This window comes from Hipposideros armiger, unplaced genomic scaffold (assembly GCF_001890085.2).
Source record: "Hipposideros armiger isolate ML-2016 unplaced genomic scaffold, ASM189008v1 scaffold_3, whole genome shotgun sequence".
NCBI classification, from domain to species: Eukaryota; Metazoa; Chordata; class Mammalia; order Chiroptera; family Hipposideridae; genus Hipposideros; species Hipposideros armiger.
In genome coordinates, this window is record NW_017731353.1 from 4,742,448 (window position 1) to 4,765,941 (window position 23,494).

Genomic DNA, 23,494 nt, shown 5'->3' on the forward strand with positions numbered 1-23,494 from the left:
TGTCTGTCATGTGGACCTCTGCAGTTAGAGTGTTAAGTCCTCCCTTCCCTTGTTCTCCATTCTTCTCGTTGCAGGAAGTACTCCCACCACCCCAACCTCTCAAGCCCTGCAGAAACTCGATGCTTCGGCCGCCGCAGCGCCCGTCTCCGTTCCACCTTCGCTGCCAGCTGCTCCCGCCTCCATCTTCTCTTTGCCTTCTGTCGTTGGGACCCCCACCGTGTTCTCCTTCGGTTCTGCATCCTTGAAATCATCTGGCTCTGTCCCTGGGGAGCCCCCCCCTTATTCCGGCGGCTCCGACATGTCCAAAGCAGCTCTGGGCTCTGGCGCACCCGCCTTCTCGTTTGCTCCTCCCTCGCAAGCCCCCCCAGCGCCCACCCCTGCGGCCTCTCCCATGGCACCACCAGCTGCCTCGTTTTCCTTTGCCTCATCGGGTTTTAAACCTGCCTTGGAAAGCACACCGATGCCAAGTGTGTCCGCTCCAAACATCGGAATGAAACCCTCCTTCCCACCCTTAGCCTCCACAGTTAAGGTCAACCTTAGTGAAAAGTAAGTGACACTTCAAGTTTGACTCTTCTGTCGGGTGGGTAGAAGTAGCGCAGGTATTCACTGCGAACGCCACTGTGAGTGGAGTTCCTGAGGAGGTTTTCTGGTTTTTCCCTTTTTCCCAGAGTACACTAGCAAATGGTAAAAATTCAAATAACGTAAAAGATTTGCATTTCATCAGTGGACAACGTCCAGAACGGTCACTTAGAAATTTTTTTTTGACTATTAGAGGTTAATATTTGAATACTTATTTTGCTTTTTCAGATTTCAAATGTAGGACATAGTTCTTATGTTTAAAAATGCAGCGCTACGGAGTATATGTCAGTCCTGTAAGGAAGTGACTCTCTCGTAGCTCTTTTCCACCTTTTGTCCACCCGGACTCCGTTTTCTGCAGGGCCACCGATGTGAGCTGGGGAAAGTGTGGCTGCATCCGCCGCCTCTCCTGCTTGGCAGTCCCCGGGGGCCCTCATTGCTCTTCCAGTCCACACTCCTTAGCTTGGTACCCCAGTTTCCCCCAGACCTGGGGCCACCAGCCCACTCACCCCTTCCTCTTCTCTTCTTCATCTGCTTGTTTCCTTCCCGCTAGGATGGAAGCTTCTTGAGGGAAGTGAGTCCTTATACCTTGTCACCCTTCCCAAGGCAACCACTGAGTGTAAACACTGCCAGTGTCCCCCCCCACTCATCTGTACCATCTCTTGTTGCCATAGAGATGGTACTACTGTTGTCACCGCTGCCGCCATTGTCATTGTCCGTATTGTCACACATCCAGTTCATTCTAATAGCCGCCTAGTGTTCCTTTTTGTGTTGGCATTATAATTTCTTTTCCCTGTCATCTAAGGCTGGATATTTAGATTGTTTATAGATGTTTGTTCTTTAGGGGAAACTTACCGCACATTCCCCATAGACGAAACATCCCGGAGATGGCCACCTGCTCTTCCTTTTTCACTCCGCAGAAGAAGCCATCACCCCCAAACGAACTACCGGGCATTTCCTTGGCAACAAGAGGGTACTAAACGCTCCTAAGTATAGTGAGCCCCGCCCTCTTTTGTTTTACTTGGCATGATAGAATAGAAAATAAATATTTCATATCATGATAAACTTAGTTTCATTTTCATGTTAAGTACTTATTTGGTATTTTCATTAATCCTAAATAAGCAGAAGAGAAGTTTTCTTGCAGCTTTCCCCTTTGATAAGAAATAGCTACCCATTTACATTTCTCAAAGGCTACACACTGTAGATAGTAAGTTACCCTTTGATGACGCTGCTCGTGACCAGCACGAAAGCATCTCACAGCAGGCTGTTCTGATGCACTCGGGTGCTGTTTTCAGGTTTACTGCCATGGCTGCCTCTGCTCCTGGTAACAGCCCACAGAGCGTGCCCTCCATGCTGCCGTTCTCTTCTGCCTCCAAGCCAGCTTCGGGACCGCTCAGCCACCCCACACCCCTCTCCACGCCATCCAGTTCCATGTCATCAAAGTCCGCAGTCTCTCCCTCGGCACCAGGTACGATTTTCAGCAAACTGCTCGAGAGCTCAGATGAACGTTTTCCAGTTGTTGAGAATCCTGGCTGCACAGTGGGACTAGAGGAGATTTTCCTGCTTCCTGTATCTCATGCTAACATGCTGTGGGTCCATACTTGGCGCTGGGAGAACTTGCAATGGACCTGTGTGAAGGGCAGTTACAGAATAATTCTATAAGCTGCGAAGAAAAGAAAGCACCTGCGGTGGCTGTTAACCTCATTGCCTCTGATGGCCCTTTGGGTTTTCACACTCAGCTCTACTCTAAGCAGGTTTATTAAGTAAAGACCATAAATGGAGACAAGCGTTATAGCCACGTTGAATTTATTAGAGCCAGGTTGCATTACGGAGCCTCCAGGAGCAAATGTACCTAGCCTATCCCTTCTCTTCTATCAAACCTGCAGAAAGGTTACAAAAACTGTATAATGAATACTGTACCTTCCACCCCAATTTAACACTTGCTAACATTTCACACCATTTGCTTTGTCTCTTTTTATCTACATGCTTTTCTAAAACATTTGAAAGTTAATTGCAGACACCGTGAAACACTTCGCCCTTAAATACTTCAGTGTATCTCTCCAAAAACCAAGGTCACACAGTACATTGTCACACGCAAGAAATTTTTAAAAATCTACCACCCGTATTCACATTTCCACAGTTGTCCTAATAATGTTTTTTATGGCTCACGCACCCCCCCCCCACACCCCCCCAAAAGCCAGGAACCAATCAGGGATCACCTTTTGTTCTGATTTGGTCTCATTAGCCTCTGTCTCACACAGTTCTTCACCTTTTTGGTCTTTCACAGAATTGACTCTTGTGAAGAGGTCAGGCCAGTAGTTTTGTGGACTGTCCCTCAGTTTGGATTTGTTTCCACATGATGAGATTCAGCTTAAACGCTTCGAGCAGTAATACTGAATGGATGATGTGCATCACATTACCTGATTCCATTTGTCCTCACATAAGTGATGTTAATTTGGTCATTTGGTTAAGATGGGGTTTGCCAGATCTGTCTCAGTTTTTAATTTGGTTATTTGCATGAATGCCAGTGGTAATACCCAGCCAGACATATTTAGGTTACCATTTGGTGTTGGAGTGTCGGGGATAATTTTATTTTGGTAAGTACTGAGCAGGCACTGAGCTGTGAAATCCCTGAAATCGTCTCTCCTTACCTGTTGCTGGGCAGAAAGGGCTGCTTTGTGGAGTTGTCAGAGTCACCTCATGGCAGGACTTTTCATTAGATTCTGAAAGATGGCTGTGTAAGACCAAAAAGTTAAGAAGCCTTGCCCTAGTCTTTTCACATCTCATTAATGGTTTGGGAGAGAAAACTTGAATCTTAATGCATATTGACTCTCTCCCTTTCTGTTGCTCACCACCCAGATCTCCCGCCACACACCCATTACCATTAATTCTTAAAGTTTGGAGGGTCCTAAGTTATTTGCTCTCAGTCCCAGTTGCACTAGACTCGCCGGGGGATCCCTTTCCTGATGGTTTAATCAGGCTCTCTGGGGGTGAGTCTTGGGTGTGGGTTTTTATTTGTTTTAAAAGCTCCCTAGGTGATTCAAAGGCGCATAGGGTGAGACTTGTGTTAGGGCTTCAAGGAGGGTCTGAAAACCTTGCGAGTCCTCACAAACATTGCCCCCAGTTCCTAGAGGTACATCAGGAGCCTCTGGGGGGAGTGAGGATGGGCCGAATGGCCGGCCTCCTGGGCCTGCCCGCAAAGCATTTACCTATTACCAGAGTCACTCTAGTTATACCTGTTTTATAAATGGGTTTCACATCACATCTCGAAGTGTAAGTTTTCTAGTTATTTTGGAACAGAGGCTAACACAACTGCAAACATCATTCTTGCTAACAAAGATCATAAAAGGTGTCCAGGGACAATGGGAAACTTGTTTTTTATTTGAGGAAAGAACGTTTGTGATGAGAGAAATCATGGAAGTTGGTGGCGTCTGTTTTAACTGACTTTTGGTTCTAGCAGGGCGATCCGCTCAGGGCGGTCTGAGTCCAGTGCCCTCAGCGGGGCAGAAATCGCCCAGGATCACCCCTCCAGTGGCAAAGGCGGGCTCTCCCCAGGTACGTTTGACCTCAGCGCACAGTGCTGTGCTTAGTCATTCACTGCCCCCAACAGAAATGTTTGTAAAATGGGTTTTCGTGTTTTGGAATTGACACTTTTGTAAAGTACTTAGGACTTGGTGTAGGAAATATATGACCTTTGAATATTTGTAATGTGTGCTCGTAAAGACCATTTATCTCAACTTCAGAGTCTGAATTGTTCTCTCTGCCGGTCCCTGAGCTTTTCCAGGCTATGTTGTGATTTTGTTTTATTCTCTTTATGGGTGAAAATACCGTAGCCCCTCAGTTCTTTCTCTTAATCCCAAAGGAAGCAGGAAATCTACCCCCTGCCCTGTTTCCTTACTGTCTCAATTTACTTGACTTATTTACCTTTTTATTGACATATAATACACATAAGGAAAAGAATACACGTACACCTCAGTGAATTGTCACCAGCGGAACACACCTTGGTAAGCAGCACTCAGACCAAGAAACAGAACGTTACCGGGACCCCAGAATTACCCCTCATGTGTTCCCTTCTAGTCACCACCCTTGCCGAAGGGGGCTCACTGTCGTGATTTCTAACAGCGTAGCTTAGCTCAGCCAGCTTGTGCCGTCTGTAAATGGCCTCACGTATGTAGCCTGGGACCTGGCGGTTTTGCTTACCTTATATTTTTGAGGTTTATTCAGATCTTATCGGTGACTATACTGCAAGTATTCATTCCATTCCTGGTGGGCGTTCGAGCAGTTTCCAGGGCTAAGTAAATGTGAGCAGTGCTGCTGTGACCATGCTGTTTATGTCTTGGGTGAGCATGTGTGCCGTTTCTGTTTGGCACATACCTAGGAGTGGAAAGGCCAGGTCACACAATATGCGTTTATTCCTTGTCAGTAAATTCCCACCAGGAGTGGATGAGAGTTCAGCTGCTCCCCATCCTCACAGCCTTGGTATTCTCATCTTTTATTGTGGTCGTATTTTGTGGTTTTAATTAGTATTTCTCTGATGAGCAGTAACACTGAGCTTTTTCCCCATATGATTGTGGACCACGTGAATATCTTTGATGGGGTGTCTATTCACGTCTTTTACCCATCTTCCTGTTGGGCTGTCTGTCTGTCTTACTTGTGAGAGTTAGTTCCTGTTGGATACATACGATATACATGTACACACATAAGGGAAACTCTTTCTCTGTGAATTACCCTTTCCTTTTTTTAAATGTTTATCATTTTTTAAAGCTTTTTTTTTTTTAAGATTTTATTGGGGAATTGGGGAAGGGGAACAGCCAAGTTGTTGTCCTTCCATCTTAGTTGTCCTTCAATCTCAATCTGAGCGCAGCTAGCTCAGCTCCAAGTCCAGTCGCCATCCGGCCGTCCAACGGCAGCTCACAGCTGCTCAGCTCAAGGTGTCATGATCAGTCTTAGTTGCGGGTGGGCAGAGCCCACCATCCCATGCGGGAGTTGAACCGGAAACCTTGTTGCTAAGCGCACACACTCTAACAACTGAGCCACCTGGCCGCCGGTCAGCAGCTCAGCGGCAGCTCAGCTCGGGTGCAGCTCACTGGCCCATGTGGGAATCGAACCGGTGACCCTGTTGCTCAGAGCTCGTGCTCTTAACCAACTGAGCCACTCGGCCGGCCCTGCCCTTTTTCATTTCATGGTTCCTTTTCATGACTGCAGGTTCTTAATTTTAATATAGTTCAATATATCAGTTTTTCTTTTATGATTAGTACTTTTTGTGTTCTCTTTTAGAAATCGTTTTTTATTCCAAGGTCAAAAAAGGTATTTTACTGTTTTTCTAAAAGCATTATTATTTTACTTTTCATATTTAGAGCTGCAATCTCTCACTTCAGTTTATTTTTATGGTTTAACTTAAAGAGAACTTTATGTCAGTTTCCCACTTGACTATTTGAGTCTCCTCAGAATAGGAGTCGTGTCTTTTCCTTCTGTCTCTCCTCCAACCACCCCCTCCTGCTCCCAGCACAGAGAATGGGGCACACGGCAAGCGCTGAGTTTACAGGTCTGGCTTTGGGCATAATGCATGATACGTGGTGTTTGTTAAATAAATGTTTGCTGTTTTAATGAATGCCACGCAGTCTAAAATCTCTATTAATTGCCATAGGTATCAAGTAATCTAAAAGCCATCTCAAGTTATATTTCTAAAGCAGAATTCTTGATTTTTGTCTACCCCAGAACCTGCTCCTGTCCTAGTGTTCCCATCTTAGCAAGTAGCACTAACTAGGTTGTTTGCTCAAGCCGCAAACCCAGAAGCCCCTCCCCGCCATCCATATCATACATCGTGCCAGCTCCACTCTGTGCATGTGTGTCATCAATCCGCAGCTTTGTCTCCCCTGCGACCGTCCTATTCCAGGCCATTCTCTCTTCCCTGGTCAGCCTCCTGACGAGCCTCCCTACCTCTTACTGTCATCTGTGCTCTATTTAGCAGCAAGAGGGAGCTTTTGAAATCATAAATCAAAGAGTAGTTTAAACTCTCCTAAAACTCCACTGGTGGCTTCCCAGAACACTTAGACTAAAGTCAAGACCCCCTGGTGTTGCCTTACACGGCTGCCCCTGCCAGCCTCCAGCTCCCTCCCTGACCTCACCGTGGCCACCGTCACTTCCTCTCTGTGCTTCGAAGGTATCGAGGTCTCGTCTGCCTCAGATTCTTTGCAGTTGCTCGTCTCGCTGCCTGGAAGGGAATCCCTTCTATCTTTCTGTAGCTTCCTCCCTTACTTTAGGTCTCAGTTCGGAGGCAGTGCTCAGTGAGGGGTGTCTGGGCCATCTCATCTCAAGTAGAAAGTGCCCGTTTTAGCTCTTTATGTGTTTCTGGTTACGTTTTCCATATTGCTTATTACCAGCTGAAATTACCTGATTTGTTTACTTTGGATGATCTGTCTTATCCCAGTAGAAGTTAAGTTCCAGGTGAGTAGGACCTCATTTACCTTGTTTACCTCTCTTTCTGCTGTCTAAAAATGCTTTTATACCAAGCAGATACCCAGTAAATACGGGTTCAAAAGAATGAATGATGGAACAGCGACTGTACTATGAGAGTGACACTGCCTGTGATAGGCATTGAACCCACTGCTTCCAGAAACCAAAACTTGAGGTGTAGGCTGCAATTTTTAAACCTTTTGACTTCCATTTCAGGCAAAATCACTTCAGCCTCCTGTTCCAGAAAAGCAGGGATATCAGTGGAAGGACTCAGATCCTGTGATGGTTGGCATCGCGGAGGAGGTAAATTGGTTCCTGCAGATTCTTTTTTTTAAAGATTTTATTGGGGAATTGGAGAAGGGGAACATTGTGTTTTTCCAGAACCCATCAGCTATAAGTCAAGTTGTTGTCCTTCAATCTTAGTTGTGGAGGGCGCAAGCTCAGCCCAAATCCAGTTGCCGCTTTCAGTCTAGATGCAGGGGATGGGGTGGGGAGGGGGAGGTGCGCGCAGCCCACCATCCCATGCGGGAGTCGAACCGGCAACCTTGTTGTTAAGGGCACGTGCTCTCACCAGCTGAGCCATTCTGCTGCCGTTTGGCAGCTCAGCTCCGGCACAGCTCACTGGCCCATGTGGGAATTGAACCGGCGACCCTGTTGCTCAGAGCTCGCGCTCTTAACCATCTGCGCCACCCGGCCGGCCCACTTCCTGCAGATTTCTCCCAGAAGTAGTTCTGACAGTGGGACTTGAATGGCTCCCAGTGCAGACCCCTCTGTGACTCTCTTATTCTGGCCTTGAACCATGGCGTGTCCCAAGGGTCTGTGCTATTAGCGAGCCCAATAGCAGTGACATTACCGCCATGCCATTCACACTGAGTAGTCTCGTTGTGGTTTCTACAGATCGCACACTTTCAGAAGGAGCTGGAAGAGCTGAAAGCCCGAACTTCGAAGGCCTGTTTCCAAGTGGGCACCGCCGAGGAGATGAAGATGCTGCGGACAGAGTCTGATGATTTGCACACGTTTCTTTTGGAGATTAAAGAGACCACAGAGGTGTGTGTTTATTGACAGTCAGTCTTCCAAAGTCGAATAGCACCTTAACATGTTTTCTTCCAGCACTCTCTGGGCGGGTATGCTTCTTCTCTTCAAGAAGCCCCAGTGTTGTTTTTAATGTGGGTGAGAGGTTCATGTGGGAACGCCGAAGTGCAAACCCTGCCTTCAGCACTAAAATACAGTACGTTGCTTGGGCAAGTTAGTCTAGCTGCTCTGTGTGTAAGTTTTCTCGTGGGAAATGGAATATTAATAGTTTCTACCCCATTGACCCATACAAGGCACTCCATAAAAGTTTGTTATTATAATTGTTAGTTTAGGTATATTTGAAAATTAACTTTGTAAATTGTTAGGGTATAGTACAGTGTTAGGTTTTTTAAAAAGCAGAACACTTAAGAGCATCTATGTAATGTAAACATTTCAAATAGTTGTTAATAGTATCACTGTGTTACTGTTACTACTGCTTACTCTGTGCCAGGCTCTGTGCTAAAACTTCACCTGTAGCATCTCACTGAATCCTCAAACTGTCCTATGTGGTAGGTACTGTTACTCTTGCTGTTTGCAAGTCAGGAAACCGAGGCTCAGAGAGGTGGAATCGTGCCCAAAGCCGCTCAGTCACTGAGTGCCGGCTCCTGGACTCTAGTTCAGACTGTCTTGAGTCCAGAGCTCTGGTCTTAAACATCGTGCTTGAAAGGGGAAGGTTCTCCAGGGTGTCACTGATTGTCTTCAGGTAGTAGGATTATAGGTCCTATTAATACTTTTCCTGTTTTCTGAGTTTCTGATTACTAGAATATATGTCTTTTTAATGAGGAAGAAAACTAATTTCAAAAGTGAACATTGGTATCTTTTTAAGCAGTGAGATGCTTCTCTTGCGTGACTGTTAACGGTCCTCAGATGTTCATCACGTTAACTGTTTGAGAAGCACCACCTCCCTCCGTCCAGACTGAAAGGTTTCTTTCTTAGAAATACCACTTGTTGTATCAGTACGTCCTTATACCTTTTCTAGTCTCTTCATGGAGATATAAGTACCCTGAAAACAACTTTACTTGAGGGCTTTGCTGGTGTTGAAGAAGCCAGAGAACAAAACGAGAGAAACCGTGACTCTGGATACCTACATCTGCTCTATAAGAGACCGCTGGACCCCCGGAGTGAAGCCCAGCTCCAGGTAGGAGAGCCCCGCAGCGCGTGCTGCCCAGCAAAGCCCTCAGCCCCCTCCGCCCTGAGGGCGACTTGCTGAGCTTGGGTGACCGCCTGTATGAAGTTGTTAATTCCCTGTGAATAATTTACACACTTCACATAGACTTCCTTCAAAGAAAAGGGCAGTTTTTCCCATAATGTTTTTGGATTAAACAAAAATAGCATTCTTAATTAAACCTTAAGCTTGGTGGAAAGTACGCTGTTGAAAAAGATATATTTAGAAATCGAATTGTGAATAATTATTAAAGTAGCAACTCTCATTGAGCACCAGGTACTCTGCTCAATATTGTTTACACATTATTTCTAGTCTTCAGCCAACTGCTCTGCAAGATGAGTTGTTGGTCCCATTGTACAGATGAGGCAACTGAGGCTCATGGGCTAAGGAGCTTGCCCGGGTGATGTTGCTGGTAGGAGCGGAACCAATTAAACCCCCCACCTGCCTGGGTTCTTTCCTCCATGCCATAATTTAGCGAAGTTATTTTTCTCATTAATTATTCATTATTCTCTGCCTTCGTTAAATCTGGTTTTTGTTTTCATCTTTCAATTTTTTCAGAACTTTATATCACAAGCTTTGTACTTGTATCGCAAGCTTTTGCGGGGGTCGGGGGGTGTCATTTCCCACTTCCTTGCATTTGCCTAGAATCCCAGCAGAAAAGGGGCACAGCTGGCAGCACTGGCCTTCCTCACCCGGGATCTTTGAGTGATGGTCTTTGAGTAAGATGACCCTGGTCTCCTGCCCAGAAAATCCACCATTTCCATCCCACGCTGGATAAGCCTGCCTGCAGTAGGAAAACGAAAGAACTGGTTCCTCCTCCCAGAAGGCTTGAGAAAACCCTGCTGTGGTCCGCAGCCCTTGTGTCCCTAGCCACTTCCTCCCACTGGATGTGAACTGCCTTAGCAAGAGGTGCCACCCGCTTGCCCACCACTCATGAAATTACAGGCCTGCATCTGGTTACACGCACTTCATGCACGCCTTTTCACCTCTTGTTCTGGGTCCAAACTAAAAGAAAAGCATACAGCTTTTGGGAGACACTTTTCCCTGTTCAAAGGAAACCCATTTCTTTTTTCACAGTGCTAAGTAGATAGTAATAGCTAGCATTTATTGAGTGCATGCTATGTACAAAAGAAAGATACTGGGACTACATGAGTCTCACCACTAATAGATGCTGGACCCCAGAGCCTGGGGCAGCCTGACTCAGAGCCTGTGCTCTCAGCTGCTACGCTCCAGTGTGCAGTCCCCACACCTGGGTAAGTGGCAGAGGGAAAGATGGACATAAAAATACAGTATAGAGTAGGTTGCTGTGGGGTTGCAGACGAGGAAGCAGCTGAGCCACAGAAACTAAGTATTTGTGATGGCCTTAAAAGAAAAGTTGTTTTTTTCTGATAGAGTTGGGAGAGCATTCAGAAGAAACAGCATCAGTAATGCTCAGAGGTATGGATGCATTTGGAGTGTTCCAAGAAAGGGCCTTGCTGTAGTCAAGTGTTAGTTGAAATTTATTTTTGATGCTAAGGTTATTGCAACTTTCTGGAATCAGACTGGCTCTCTTTAAATGGCATTTTCTTTTTCAGTTGGGGCATATACCCTTATCCAAGAACAATTTTGAAAATGCATTTAAACACAATAAGATCTTTGTGCAGATGCAAAGAGCTTTTCCCAGTGTAAAACACATCTGTATTTGTATACACATTTAATGGAATGCTTTGTCTTTCTTTTTAATTTTCAAGAGCCAAGTGGTATAGCCACAAAGGTTAACACTGGATGAAAATTTAAAGGTTATTGCAGGCCTAAAATAAGTTCATAGATGAGAATTTTAATCATGGTAAATTCAATTTCTAGTGCTGATGTTTTTGAGAAGAAAAGAGTTTTTCTCAACTGGTGAGATGACTTATGTGTTCTATCTTATGAATAGATGCATTCAAAATTATTTTCAGTACTATTTTGTAGGATAATTTTGTCTGTAGTACAGTTAATTTCATGGGTGGGAGAGCAGAAACTAAATGGATGCCCTGTCGGGGTACCAGAGTGCAGTGGAAAATTCCTAGACCGTGTTGAGACACTTTAGAGGCGCCGAAAAATGAGAACTAAGCAAGAGCATTTGCTCCCTGGAGGCCCCAGGCGGACACGCCCATTCTGTTTCTGTTTTCTGTCACACACTCAGGAAAGTGGTTTCTGCTTTTCATTTTAATTATAACGCGTTAATGATTACATCAAAGCCTATTATGTTGTCTTTGTTCATTATGGTTCTCAATATGAAAGTCATTCAAAATCATTTTGACTGTTTTGATCCATCCGTTTTCAAGGTATTGGAAAACAGCCATGTGCCTTCTCATTTTTCTCTTATAGGAAATTCGGCGTCTTCATCAGTACGTGAAATTCGCTGTCCAAGACGTGAATGATGTTCTAGACTTGGAATGGGACCGGCACCTGGAGCAAAAGCGGAAACAAAAGTGAGCGAGCCTCCCCCGCAGCGCGGTGCGGCAGACGCTGCTGCCGCCTTTTTGAAAGATGACTTAGGGCCTTTTTAAATATCCTACACATGTTCGTTCTCGTTGACCCAGTCATTCTGCTTCTAGAAATTTGTTCTATAGAAATGAGTCATGTTCCCAACAGTTTACATAAAAGAATTTATATTGCAGCACAACTTATGATAGTGAGAAATTGGATCGAACCTGATTATCCAAAAGTTAGAGGAGTGTCTAAAAAAATCTGGTCGCTTTTTGTTAATATAGATAACTGTAGCCATTGACTAGCATTTCTCAAAAAAAGTCATATTAACTGTATTTCCTATGTTACATGGAATGTACAAGATATATATAATTATAACTACTAGATACAGTATTTAAAATATGAAAAAGGTAAGTCATAAAGTCACACGGGGTGATCTCCGTGGGGAGGTCTAAACATAGAAAAGAGGCTGGAACTCAGTCTGTCAAAATAGTCACAGATGTAGCTGTGAGATGGCGTTACAAGGAACTTTTTCCTTTACTGTTTTGTATATTCCAAATTTTCTTTTTGAGGAAACACATTCCTAATTAGTGTGGCTAATTAAAAGGATGAGAGGAATGATGACAACGGTACAGGAAAACCTTTTATCCTGGTCTTCGAGCCCTGGATATTTGGTTTTGTGCCGTATATTTTCTAGAAGGAATAGAGTGCAGTACATTATAAGAGCAGTAAAGCGCCCACAAGAAATGCGAAAAACAGATCAGCCCTCAAAATGCTCAGTTTCTGAAACCCCTACATTTGATTCATGTGGTTAGCCATGTAAGGAGACAAACCAAGAGATGATCTGTTCATTTTATTTGCTTACAATGCTGTGGGATCACAGAACTTTGCAGTGCAGCAGCCTGGGTGTGATGTCAGGGGCAAGGCCAGAATGTGCTTAAAAGTACAGAAAGCAGAATTGAATACCTTATGTTGTGCCACGTGGAGAAAGGCTTTGTGCCGACCTGCGGAATCCCAGCTTGGAGCATGGATAGGGGAAGGGAGAGGTGACATGAATCCCTCAGACACTGGCTGGGGAGGACTCTGCAGCCTGGGGCCTGGAGCACCTGTCCCCTTGGACAGCTGGGCCCCATTACACCTGTCACAGCTCACTCCCCTAGCTCTGAATTGTGTGAGAGATTTGCCTGACCCGACAGCCTGCACACTCTGCTCCTCTTGGCAGCTGGCTTTTATAAGCTCCCTTTCTGCTGAGTTGAGGTTTTTAAACATTTCGCCAGCACTTCTGTGCTTTAGGGCCTTCTCTAAGTATTACCTTGTACCCTATCGAAATGCGTTTTTAAAAATTTCTCTTGAACTACCTTGTCGCCAGTAAGAAAGGGAACCGTCCCTTTCTTGTTTTAGTTCGTTTGGGCGGGTTACTCCTGCCGTTAAACCGTGTGCTATTCCACTGTTCCCTGATGGCACTGTGAAGAGATTCCCATGGACTTGCAACGAACCCCTGGGCTCTTGTTTTTTTTTGTCAGTGTCATTTACACACAGACAATACACATACCCTAAGTATAGAACTGAGTGAATTTTCCCTCTGTTAGGAGTCCGTCCCTGCCCTTGCCTGCCCCGGAGCCTCTCTGCGCTTCTGCCTGATTATGCCTAAGGCCTGGCCTGCGTGATCCTAAGCAGCTCTTTCCTCATTGCATTTTGTTCTCATTAGGCTTTCGTCCCTTTTTTATGTTCTAGTAATTTCTCAGTGCTTTTTGTTCATTAGTGGTTCTCCATTTTATTCTTCTCACTGTTACAGTTGTAGTCTTTTTTTTCCTTCTGTGGGAGGTCCCTTAACTCAAACCACTCATGTTTGATCCTTTTCTCATTGCTGTCAACAGGCGCCTGCTTGTGCCAGAGCGAGAGACGCTGTTTAACACGCTAGCCAACAACCGGGAAATCATCAACCAACAGAGGAAGAGGCTGAATCACCTGGTGGACAGTCTCCAGCAGCTCCGTCTCTATAACCAAACTTCCCGGTGGAGCCTTCCCTCGGCCGTTCCCACCCAGAGCAGCAGTTACAGGTGTGCCGGAGAGCCGGCCTGTCCAAGCCGCTTGCACGCAATGAATATGGCTAAATGAGTGAATGAGTGAGTGAATGAATGTTTGGCAGGAAGGTGGAGTCATCTTAAAGTGGCTCAGGTGTGGCTTTCCCAGTAACTGCTGTCTGTCACCTGTGTGGTCCTGGTTAGGTTCCTCACCCTCTCTGATCCATCGTTCCTTTCCCTGAGGTTGGGGATCACAGTACCTGCCCCATGGGATTGTTGGAGAGTTTACTGAAGTCTAGAAAGCACCTCGCAGTATGCCCGATGGAGTGAGCAGGTGCTCAGGTGACGGCAGATACCATAGTGATAGTATTGTTGTTTTACTGAAAATTAACTGATAGGATTAGATTGACTGATTTGTCTCAAAGCTCAACATTTGTCATTCTGCTTGAGTGGAAACTGTCAGACCCTCGCAAGTAGACAGTTGATAACTGAAGTTCCCAAGGTGGTTTTGTGTTCCTAACTTTCAGCTGCTTGTGTAGGTTTTAATGGCCCCTTCTGCCTTTCGCCATCAGTGCTGTTTGCCGCGGGGGTGGTATATAACACAGACTGCGATCTCTTTCGGGTTGATTATACCAGTTGGTCAGATTTCCCGTTCCTGTACTGCGGATGCCTCATCTCTTGCATTTATATTTGGGATAGTGTACCCCCCCACCCCGCCCCCTAGGATTTCTCTGATCAGAGTTGGTTTGTATGTAACTCTATCCTAATTCAGCTTCGACAGTGACCTCGAAAGCCTGCGTGATGCTTTGTTGAAAACCACCATAGACTCTCACACTAACCCGTTGTCCAGAGTACCAGGTAAATGCATCTTTCCCAGCCTCGAACCCTGTTTGCTTTCATCTACTGACTGAGTCCTAAGCATTTAATGAGGTCCTGAATTTCTTGCAGCTAAACTGTCCCCTGTGAAACAGGCCCAGCTGAGAAACTTCTTGGCTAAGAGGAAGACCCCACCAGTGAGATCCACTGCTCCAGGTAAAGGGAACGGGGTCCTGCATTTTTAGCATAAACCATACAGTGCGTGGTGTGGGAGTAGAGGGGGTGTGTGTGTCTGTGTTTCCTTCAGAGGGTAGAGAGAACGTCCCCGGAATCTGTCCATGTGAAAGTTGGAGTAGGAAGCTGCTTGTATACATTCGACCAAGCAGCTCAGGTGGTGGTTTCGGCTTTTGCACATTTTCTGCAGACCTCAGGTTATGTGGCAGTTGTTCCCAGGGATCTGGGGAGGCTGAGCTGGCTCCTGGCACCAGAGCCTCAGCTTCAAAGCTTTGTTTTTACTGATTTGTGTGGGGTTTTGAGAAAGATTGTATTTGAAAAAAGGCTTCTTAAGAAGGAAGTAGAAAACCCACTGATTAGAGAATGATAGCTAAAAAACACTTGCTGAAAAGAAGGCATAAAACTGATGGGAAAAAAATTTTTTGCTATTAAAATATCTAGATAACTACCTCAATTTTCTTTTTTAAAATATATGTTATATACAGCTTCAGGTATAACTAAGCTTTGTTTTAGTGCCTATATCTGCTTTTTTCTTTGAAATCCTGTTTTGAGTTGAAAATTTTTTTTCTTTTATCCCAACAACAGATGCTTTTTGGTAATTAAAATTGCAGAAGGAAATTTAGTTTAATCTTGCTGTACCATGATTTGATTAATTTTTCTGTAATATAAAACTAAATTAGGGAAGTAATGGTCACAGACAAATGAACTTTATAATAACCATTTTACTTATCTAAAGAATACATTCTCTTGGTAGATAATTGGAAAAATATGGAAAAGTATAAAGAATAATAAAAATTACTCTTATCCTTCAACCCAGATATGTCATCAATTATGTCATTTCGGCCTACTCCTAAACTTTTTTCTTTGCATATGTAAATTTGATTTTTTGAAAATGAGGTTGGGACTATTACATTTATAATTTTGTGTCCTGATTTTTTTTTTAATTAGAAACTTCCAAGCCCTTACTACAAAACAGAAAATGACAAGTGTTGGCAGGGATGTGGACCAATTGGAATTCTTGTGCACTGTTAGTAGGAATGTAAAATGGTGCTGTACTGGGGAAAACAGTTTGATGGTTCCTGAAAACATTAAAACTAGAATTACTATATGACCCAGCAATCTACTTGTGGGTGTGTACCCCAAAGAATTGAAAGCCAGGACTCTGATATTTTGTACACATGTTCATGGCAGCAGCATTCACAATAGCTGAAAGATAAAAGCAAGCCAAAGGTCCATCAACAGATGAATAGATAAGCCAAATGGGGTGCATACATACCTTAAAAAGCAAGAAAATCCTGACACATGCTACGCTATGCATAAACCTTGAGGACATTATGTTGAGGAAGCAAGCCAGTCACAGAAGGACACACACTGTGTGAGTGGACTTACCTGAGGTCCCTAGAGTAGTCATCAGAGACAGAAAGTAGAATGGTGGGTGCCAGGGGCTGCAGGGGAGAGCAAAGGGGGAGTCAGTGTTTCATGGTACAGAGGTTTAGTTTTACAAGAGGAAAAGAATTCTGGAAGTGGATGGTGGTGATGGCTGCACAGCAGTGTGAATGTACTTATTGCCAGTGAAGAGCACACTTAGTAGTTAAGATGGTAGATTTTACATTATGTGTATTTTACCGCAATAGAAAAATTGGGGAAAATTTTTTAAAAATTTCGTGAGCCTTCCTCTGCCTTCTGTTTTTAAATATTCTTTGAACATATGCCTTGTAGTGACGGCATGATAGTCTCTTGTAGAAAGGCCATCATTTGCTTTTCCAAACCTTGTCAATCTTATTGCCAAGATTTCACCGAGAAATCCTTGTTCCCAAATCTTGAACCACATCTCTGAATATATCTATATCCAGATTCCTTAGAAATGAGATTTATGTAATTTAATCATTCGTTCAATAAATATGATTGCCTACTTTGTTCCAGACGGTGATAAATAAAAGAAAGATGACCTCTGACCACATAAAATTTTTGATTAAGAGGGAAGTACAGACATTAAGCAGCTAACCGCACATTATACTCATTTAACATTAGGATATGGTCTATAAAGAATAGTGACAGCATGTAAAGATTTTTAACTTTTAAAATTGTGAAATAGAACACATACACAGAAAAGTGAACAAAACAAAACTATCCATCTGTGTCACCTCTCCCCAGGTTAAGAAACAGAACTTTGTCATTGCCACTGCTGGTCCCCCCTCTTTTGCACCCCCAGTCTTCCTGCTCCCCAAAGGCACCCCTACATGAAATAAGGCACCCCTATATGAGATCTATGGTAATGTGCCTTTGCTTTATTTGTTTTTCCTTTTGACATTTAAAATGTTTATTATTTTGAAAAATTTCACACCCCCAACTGTAAGAATAATAGCGAGTACCCATTTACCCTTCGCCCGTGTTTCCCAGTAACGTTTGCCAGATAGTTGTTTGCCTCCTCACTCCCACCCATGCACACGCTGCTGTCATTAGTTTTGATGAACTGTTTGAAGATAAGGTGCAGACAGGACCTTTACTCCTAAATATTTTGTCATGTGTCCTTTAAGAGCAAGGGTGTTCTCTTCCACAACTGTAATACAATGATCAGATTTAGGAAATTTAATGTTGATTGAATACTGTTATCTAATATGCAATTCACACTCACAATTTACCAACAGCCCCTCTTATGTCTGTACAGCCACTCTTGAAAAAATCTAGGATTGACTCCAGGATCGTACATCGCATTAAGCTGTTGTCCTGTTTAGTCTCCTTTATCTTTGCTTTGCTTGACAGTTGTGCTATTTCAGCATGCCTCCCCAGACACTGTAATTTGGATTTGCATACTGTGTGAGTCCATTCGTTTATCTTCTGCATGGATTTCCCTTTTCTCACATCAGGTGTGTAAGAGTCTTCCATGTCCCTGTTATTTTTTGTCTTGTTGCTGTGTGGTATTGTGTTGTGTGAATATACGGCATTTGTTTATCCATTCTCCTCATGGTGGACATGTGCCCTAGCCAGCGTTTAGCTGTAACAGAATGGGATGTTGTCCTGAACTTTCTTGTGCATGGCCTTTGGGCCATGTGTACCCTTTTATCGGGTCACATGTCTTGAGTGGAATTGTTGGCTCGTAGTCTGTCCATATACTCAGCTTCAGCAGCTGCTGCCATACAGGTTTTCAGAGCGGTTGCACCGATTTATACTTTTACCACCAAGGTATGGATATTCTAGCTGCCCCACGTCCTTGCCAAGCTTGCTACTGTGCCATCTTTTTCCTGTGACCAGGTCTTTTGTGACGTGCCTGATAGAATCTTTTGCTCATTATCTATTGGATAATGTCTTATAGATTTGTAAAAGTTTTCATAAATTCTTGAAACCGGCCTGCTGTGCTGGTTAAGAAATCTTTCTCTAACTCTAGGTAAGAAAGCATATGCACCTTTATTACTGTCTAGAAATGCTAATGTTTTGCTTTTTGGATTAAGATCTATCTACCTGGAATTTATTTTTTAACAACTTTATTGAGGTATAATTTACATATCATAAAATTCCCCTTTTATAAGTGTACAGTTTGATGATTTTTGGTGAATGTATAGAATTGTATAACCACCACCACATTCCAGTGTTAGAATATGTTCATCACTTAAAGAGTTTTCTCATGCTGTTTGTAGTAAGTTTCTATTCTGCCATCAGCATCCATTGATCTGTCTTCTTTCTCTGTGATCTGCCTTTTTATTTTATTTATTTATTTATTTTTTTTTGAAGATTTTATTGGGGAACTGGGGGAGGGGACAGACAAGCCGCTGTCCTTTTTGCTCCTCAGTCCAGCCGTAGAGGACGCCGCCCCACTGGCCCATGTTGGCATTATCATTACACTCTTCCCGGGTGAGGCCGTCGCCCACCAGCCACTGGACAGCCGCTCACGGCAGCTCACGAAAGCACACGCCAGCCGCCATCCAGCGCCACCGGCCCCCATGTGGGATCCGAACCGGGGCACTGCTGCCCAGAGCTGGCGTCCCAAGCCAACTCTCAACCAATGTGCCACTCAGCTGGCCGTGGGATCAGCCTTTTTAAGAAATTGTGTGTAAATTGAACCATGTAGTCTTTTGGTTTGGCTTCCTTCACAAAGTGTAATGTTCACTCACGATGTAACCTGTATCAGTGGTTCGTTCCTTTTTATTGCTGAATAGTATTCTGTTGCACGGACATACCATACTTTGCTCATACTACTGGAATTGATTGTTGGGTATGATATAAACTATGGCTCACGTGTCATTTTTCTGATTTAGATATCTGATTGTCTAACAACGTTTATTGAAAAGGCTCCTTTCCTTTGTTGTAAATCAATTATCCATATATGTGGAGATCTGTTGGTCTTACACACTGATTAGAAACCATTACTACCACACTGCCTTAATTAGCTAGTGCAAAAATAAGCCTCAATACTGTTCTTTCTGAATTTTAAATCTGTGCTGTCCAACATGGCAGCATATTTAAATTTAAATTAGTAAAAATTAAATAAACTTTAAAATTCAGTTCAATAATCTCAGCAGCCAAATTTCAGGTGCGCAGTAGGCATGTAACTAATAGCCACTGTCACGGGAAGCATGGATTCAGAACATTTCATCATCGCAGAAAGGCCTCCAGCCTAGAGCAGGGATTCCCAGGCTTGTTTGTAAAGGGCTGGGTAATATATTCTAGCCTTGCAGGCTCTGTGGTCTGTATTGTACCTACTCAACTCTGCCCTTCTAATGGGAAAACAGCCGCAGACAGTATATAAACAAATGGACATGTCTAGGTTTCAGTAAAACTTGATTTGTGCAAACGGGCAGCCGGCCCATGGTTGTGGTTTGTGCTGGCTCATGATCTAGAATATTTTAGCTCTTCTTGGTGCTTTCTATTTCCATGTTCATATCAGAATTGTCTTGCTAAATTCTACCAACTTCAGCCCTCAAAGAATAGTTGCAATTTTGACCGGGATTGTATTGAATCTGTAGGTCAACGTGAGAGAATTGACATTTGTACGGTATTGATCTTTCAGTTCCTAAACATGGTGTATGTTTATTTGGGTCTTTACTTTCTCTTAATGTGTTCTGCGTGGAGGACATACATACCTTTTGTTAGAGTTATTCCTAAGAATTCGATTTTTCTGATGCTCTTACTCTGGTGGGGTTTTTTTTTCCCTTAAATGTCATTTCATGTTTTATGTTAGGTGTGGTATGTAGAGATACATTAGATATTTTGTATGTTGACTATCGCACATCCTGGCTAAACTCATTTATTCACATAATATGTCTAGTTATTTCTTTGACTTCCTATGGAAACAACCCTCCAGAGATACTAACACTTCTGTTTCTGCCTTTTTCAGTCTTTGCACTTTACTTTTCTTACCTTACTTCACTGGTAGGACCTCCTAAGCGGAGTCCTGTGAAAGTGGTGAATGGGCACCTTGCCTGGTTCTCCACGGGAACACTTCCCACAATTCCCCGAAAGACGTGAGGCCTGCTGCATCCATGGAGATGACCTTGACTCCTGTCTTTTTTCTTTCCCTGTTACTGTGGCTTTCTGCCTTTCCTAATCTGAGCTAGAGTTTCAGCAGAATGAGATTCTTCAGGTTTCAGTGGGTCCCCTTCTTAAAGCCAGGAAGGTAGCTGCATCCATGATCACAGTAGGGAGTGGTACTTCTCAGCTCTGGGGGCAGCTCCACTGGGAGAGGGAGCCGTCCAGGCCCCTGGCCTCTGCGAGTGAGCATGCCCACCGCATCTTCCAACTGATGGGTCTCCCTCCCCCTAAAGCCAGTGAATGGCATCAGAAAGATAAGGAAAGAAACAGAACCCCCAGCTTATGTCAGACCTTGGAAGTTACATAGTTATGTCGGTTTCTTTCTCTGTTCAGGTCTTGACGGTGATGAGTCTGAGTCATCTTTTATTGCTCTCAGGAACTAGGATTTTAGAGAAACTGTTGAGGTCATTGTGGCCCTGAGAGGCTGTGGGGTTTATACTAGCTTTCTGTGGGTGCCATAACAAGTGAGCACAAGCTTAGTGGCTTCAAACACCACTCACTTAGGACCTCGCAGCTCAGTGGGTCAGAAGTCCAGGCGCACAGCGGCTCCCCTGGGCCCAGCGCCCAGGGCCCACAGGCTGACGTGGAGGTGTTGGCTGGCTGAGCTCTCACCAAATGCCCCAGGGAAGATCCCGCGTCTGAGCTCAGTGGAGGTGTCGGCAGAGTGCAGTTCCCTGCAGCTGTGGGACTGAGGTTTTTGTTTCCTGAGGTGGCTCCAGCCCCCTCATCTGCGTGCTGACAGCAGCATGTTGAGTCCTTGTGCCTCAGGTCTCTGCCGTCCCCTCCTGCCACCTCTCTGACTTCTCCTTTGCTTCATTTCTCAGCCTTTAAGGGCTCGTGAGATTTTACATTGGGCCCCCCGGATAATCCAGGCTAACCCCTATTTTAAGGTCAGTGGATTAATAATCTGAATTATGTCTGCAGAATCTCTTTACTGTCTATAATAGAACGGGTCGGCAAACTGAGGCTCACGAGCCACATGCAGCTCTTTGGGTATGTTCTGTCTCAAAAGTTTGCCGACCCCTGGAAGAGCCAATCCTCACAACAATTTAAAAATTATTCGAGAACCATAAATATATTTTTACATAATCACCATTATGTGAATTATATCCTTTAAAAATTTTACTAATGAAACTATGATAGCTTTATTTTCATTTTCAATTTTACTTCAGAGCCTGTAGCTTGTGAGCCACAGTTTGCTGACCCATGGCGGCTCTTCCATCTCAAAAATTTGCCGACCCCTGATCTAGTAGAACCATCTTAACAACACAACCCTGGGTGTGGCCCCAGGGAGCACAGGTCATGGCGTCAGAATTCTGTCTGACACGGGGTTCAAAGTGTTAAGAATGTGCTCTTTCAAGTCAGATATACCCAGGTTTGAATTCTGGCTCCACCACTTCCCAAGTTCATGACCCTGGGCAAGTGACTTAACCTTTCTAAGCATTAAGCATACAGTCAGAGAAGAGCAATTTCTAATGTGTAGGTAATTTTGAGGAGGAAACGGGAGAATGTGGATAGACGCTTCGTGCAACGCCTGCACCAAGTGAGGCTTTATAAGCGTCAACTGCAGTTGTACTGCTGGTGCTGGTGCTTGGGGCTGGGATTCCTGAGGGAGCCTGCTGACAGGTACTTGGATCAAAGTACCCAGGCTCAGTGCCGTCCAATAGAACTTCTGGGACGATAGAAGTGTTCTGTGTGTGCTGTTCACTAGAGCAGCCACGTGTGGCTGTCGGGCCCTTGACAGGTGTCTGGTACACCTGAGGATTCGAAGTTTTCATTTATTGAGTTCTAATTATTTTTAATTTAAATAGCCACAGATGACTAATGGCTACCAAACTGAACCTCACAGACTAGCATGTAGCATTAGTTTTCAGTTGCATTTGCTTGTGTCACATTTAATTGTGACAAATATAGTACTGCAGAGTGATATGTCTATAGGGCAAAGAAGTCATAAGTATTAGCAGTGCTGTTTCAAATAACTTGAGGAGGAGAAAAGGACTTGGATTTTTGTTTTTTTGCTTTTTTCCCAATACACAGTCATGTGCATTCCAAAATTCCAGGTAGAAAGTAAAATGGCATAAAGCATGACTTCATAGTTTATAGAAGGAAAAAACAAGGGTGGTCAGGATTAGTTTCAGTGATGTTTTTTTAAAAACCTAATTGATGCAAAGGAATCATTAGATTTCTCTGGAAATGTTGGAGGCGGGACTGGGGACCTTCTTTTTTTCCCAGTTTGCGTTAGGCCTGTTCTTAGAAATGTGTTGTCGGGAAGTGACGGCACCAGTGTGAGTGCTCGCTGTGCCGTGTGCTCCTGTCTGTCCTGATACATTCTTATTTTATTTTATTTTTTATTTTTAGCTGAGCCATCCTGCTACCTATTGGCAGCTTAGCGGCAACTCAGCTCAGGCCGGACTCGAACCGCTGTTGCTCAGAGCTCACAGTCTTGAGCGAGCTCTTAACCATCTGAGCCACTCAGCTGGCCCTGTCCTGATACGTTCTTATTCTGCCTGCGAGACTGGGGAGCGCTCGGGGTCCTGCTTTTATACCGCACTCGTCCTGTCTCTCGCTTCACTTGTTCTTGACTGACCGTCAAAACGTCCTTATCCTACACAGCTCAGTATTTCAAAGCCCCATTTGAGCAGAGACCCCCCAAACCATCTTGTTCACATTCGACAACAGTTGCTTCCATTTAAAATAAGCAATAATTAAATCATCTTTACAAACTGGATATTTCTCTATCAACAGTGAAAATTGCATAGCTTTTGGACTCGCTTCGAGCTGTCTGACTTGTGTTTTGTTGTGGGCTTTGCAGCCAGCTTGTCTCGGTCAGCCTTCCTGTCTCAGAGATATTATGAAGACTTGGATGAAGTCAGCTCGACATCATCCATCTCCCAGTCCTTGGAGAGTGAAGACGCACGGGCGCCCTGTAAAGACGAGGATGCGGTGGTCCAGGTCGCTCGGCACGCCCCTGTGGTCCGCACACCTTCCATCCAGCCCGGTCTCCTGCCCCAGGCAACGGCTCCTTTTGCTAAATCCCACCTGCTTCCTGGTCCCCCGGGCGTGATGGGAACTTCAGGTAAGGAAACGGTGAGACAAGAAATTCTCTTTTCTCCCCTGTGAGGTTTCTAACGCATGAAGGAACAATAACGGAGTTTTATGTTATCAGAGCAATAAA

At 44.3% G+C, this 23,494-nt stretch overlaps 1 protein-coding gene across 5 annotated transcripts in view; it reads left to right on the forward strand.

Annotated features, from left to right (window-relative positions):
* Nucleotides 1–23,494, forward strand: part of NUP214 (nucleoporin 214) — a 101,739-nt gene that overhangs the window by 18,919 nt on the left and 59,326 nt on the right. The window contains exons 12-23 of one of the 5 annotated variants that reach the window (XM_019638539.1): nucleotides 75–546; nucleotides 1,421–1,549; nucleotides 1,872–2,044; nucleotides 4,034–4,131; nucleotides 7,249–7,335; nucleotides 7,930–8,079; nucleotides 9,083–9,241; nucleotides 11,618–11,721; nucleotides 13,597–13,779; nucleotides 14,516–14,601; nucleotides 14,692–14,775; nucleotides 23,132–23,395. In XM_019638539.1, the coding sequence (XP_019494084.1) occupies nucleotides 75–546; nucleotides 1,421–1,549; nucleotides 1,872–2,044; nucleotides 4,034–4,131; nucleotides 7,249–7,335; nucleotides 7,930–8,079; nucleotides 9,083–9,241; nucleotides 11,618–11,721; nucleotides 13,597–13,779; nucleotides 14,516–14,601; nucleotides 14,692–14,775; nucleotides 23,132–23,395 (1,989 nt within the window). The remainder of the gene's footprint in view (nucleotides 1–74; nucleotides 547–1,420; nucleotides 1,550–1,871; nucleotides 2,045–4,033; nucleotides 4,132–7,248; nucleotides 7,336–7,929; nucleotides 8,080–9,082; nucleotides 9,242–11,617; nucleotides 11,722–13,596; nucleotides 13,780–14,515; nucleotides 14,602–14,691; nucleotides 14,776–23,131; nucleotides 23,396–23,494) is intronic. The other 4 variants (XM_019638550.1, XM_019638560.1, XM_019638570.1 and 1 more) reach the window with 4 other exon arrangements.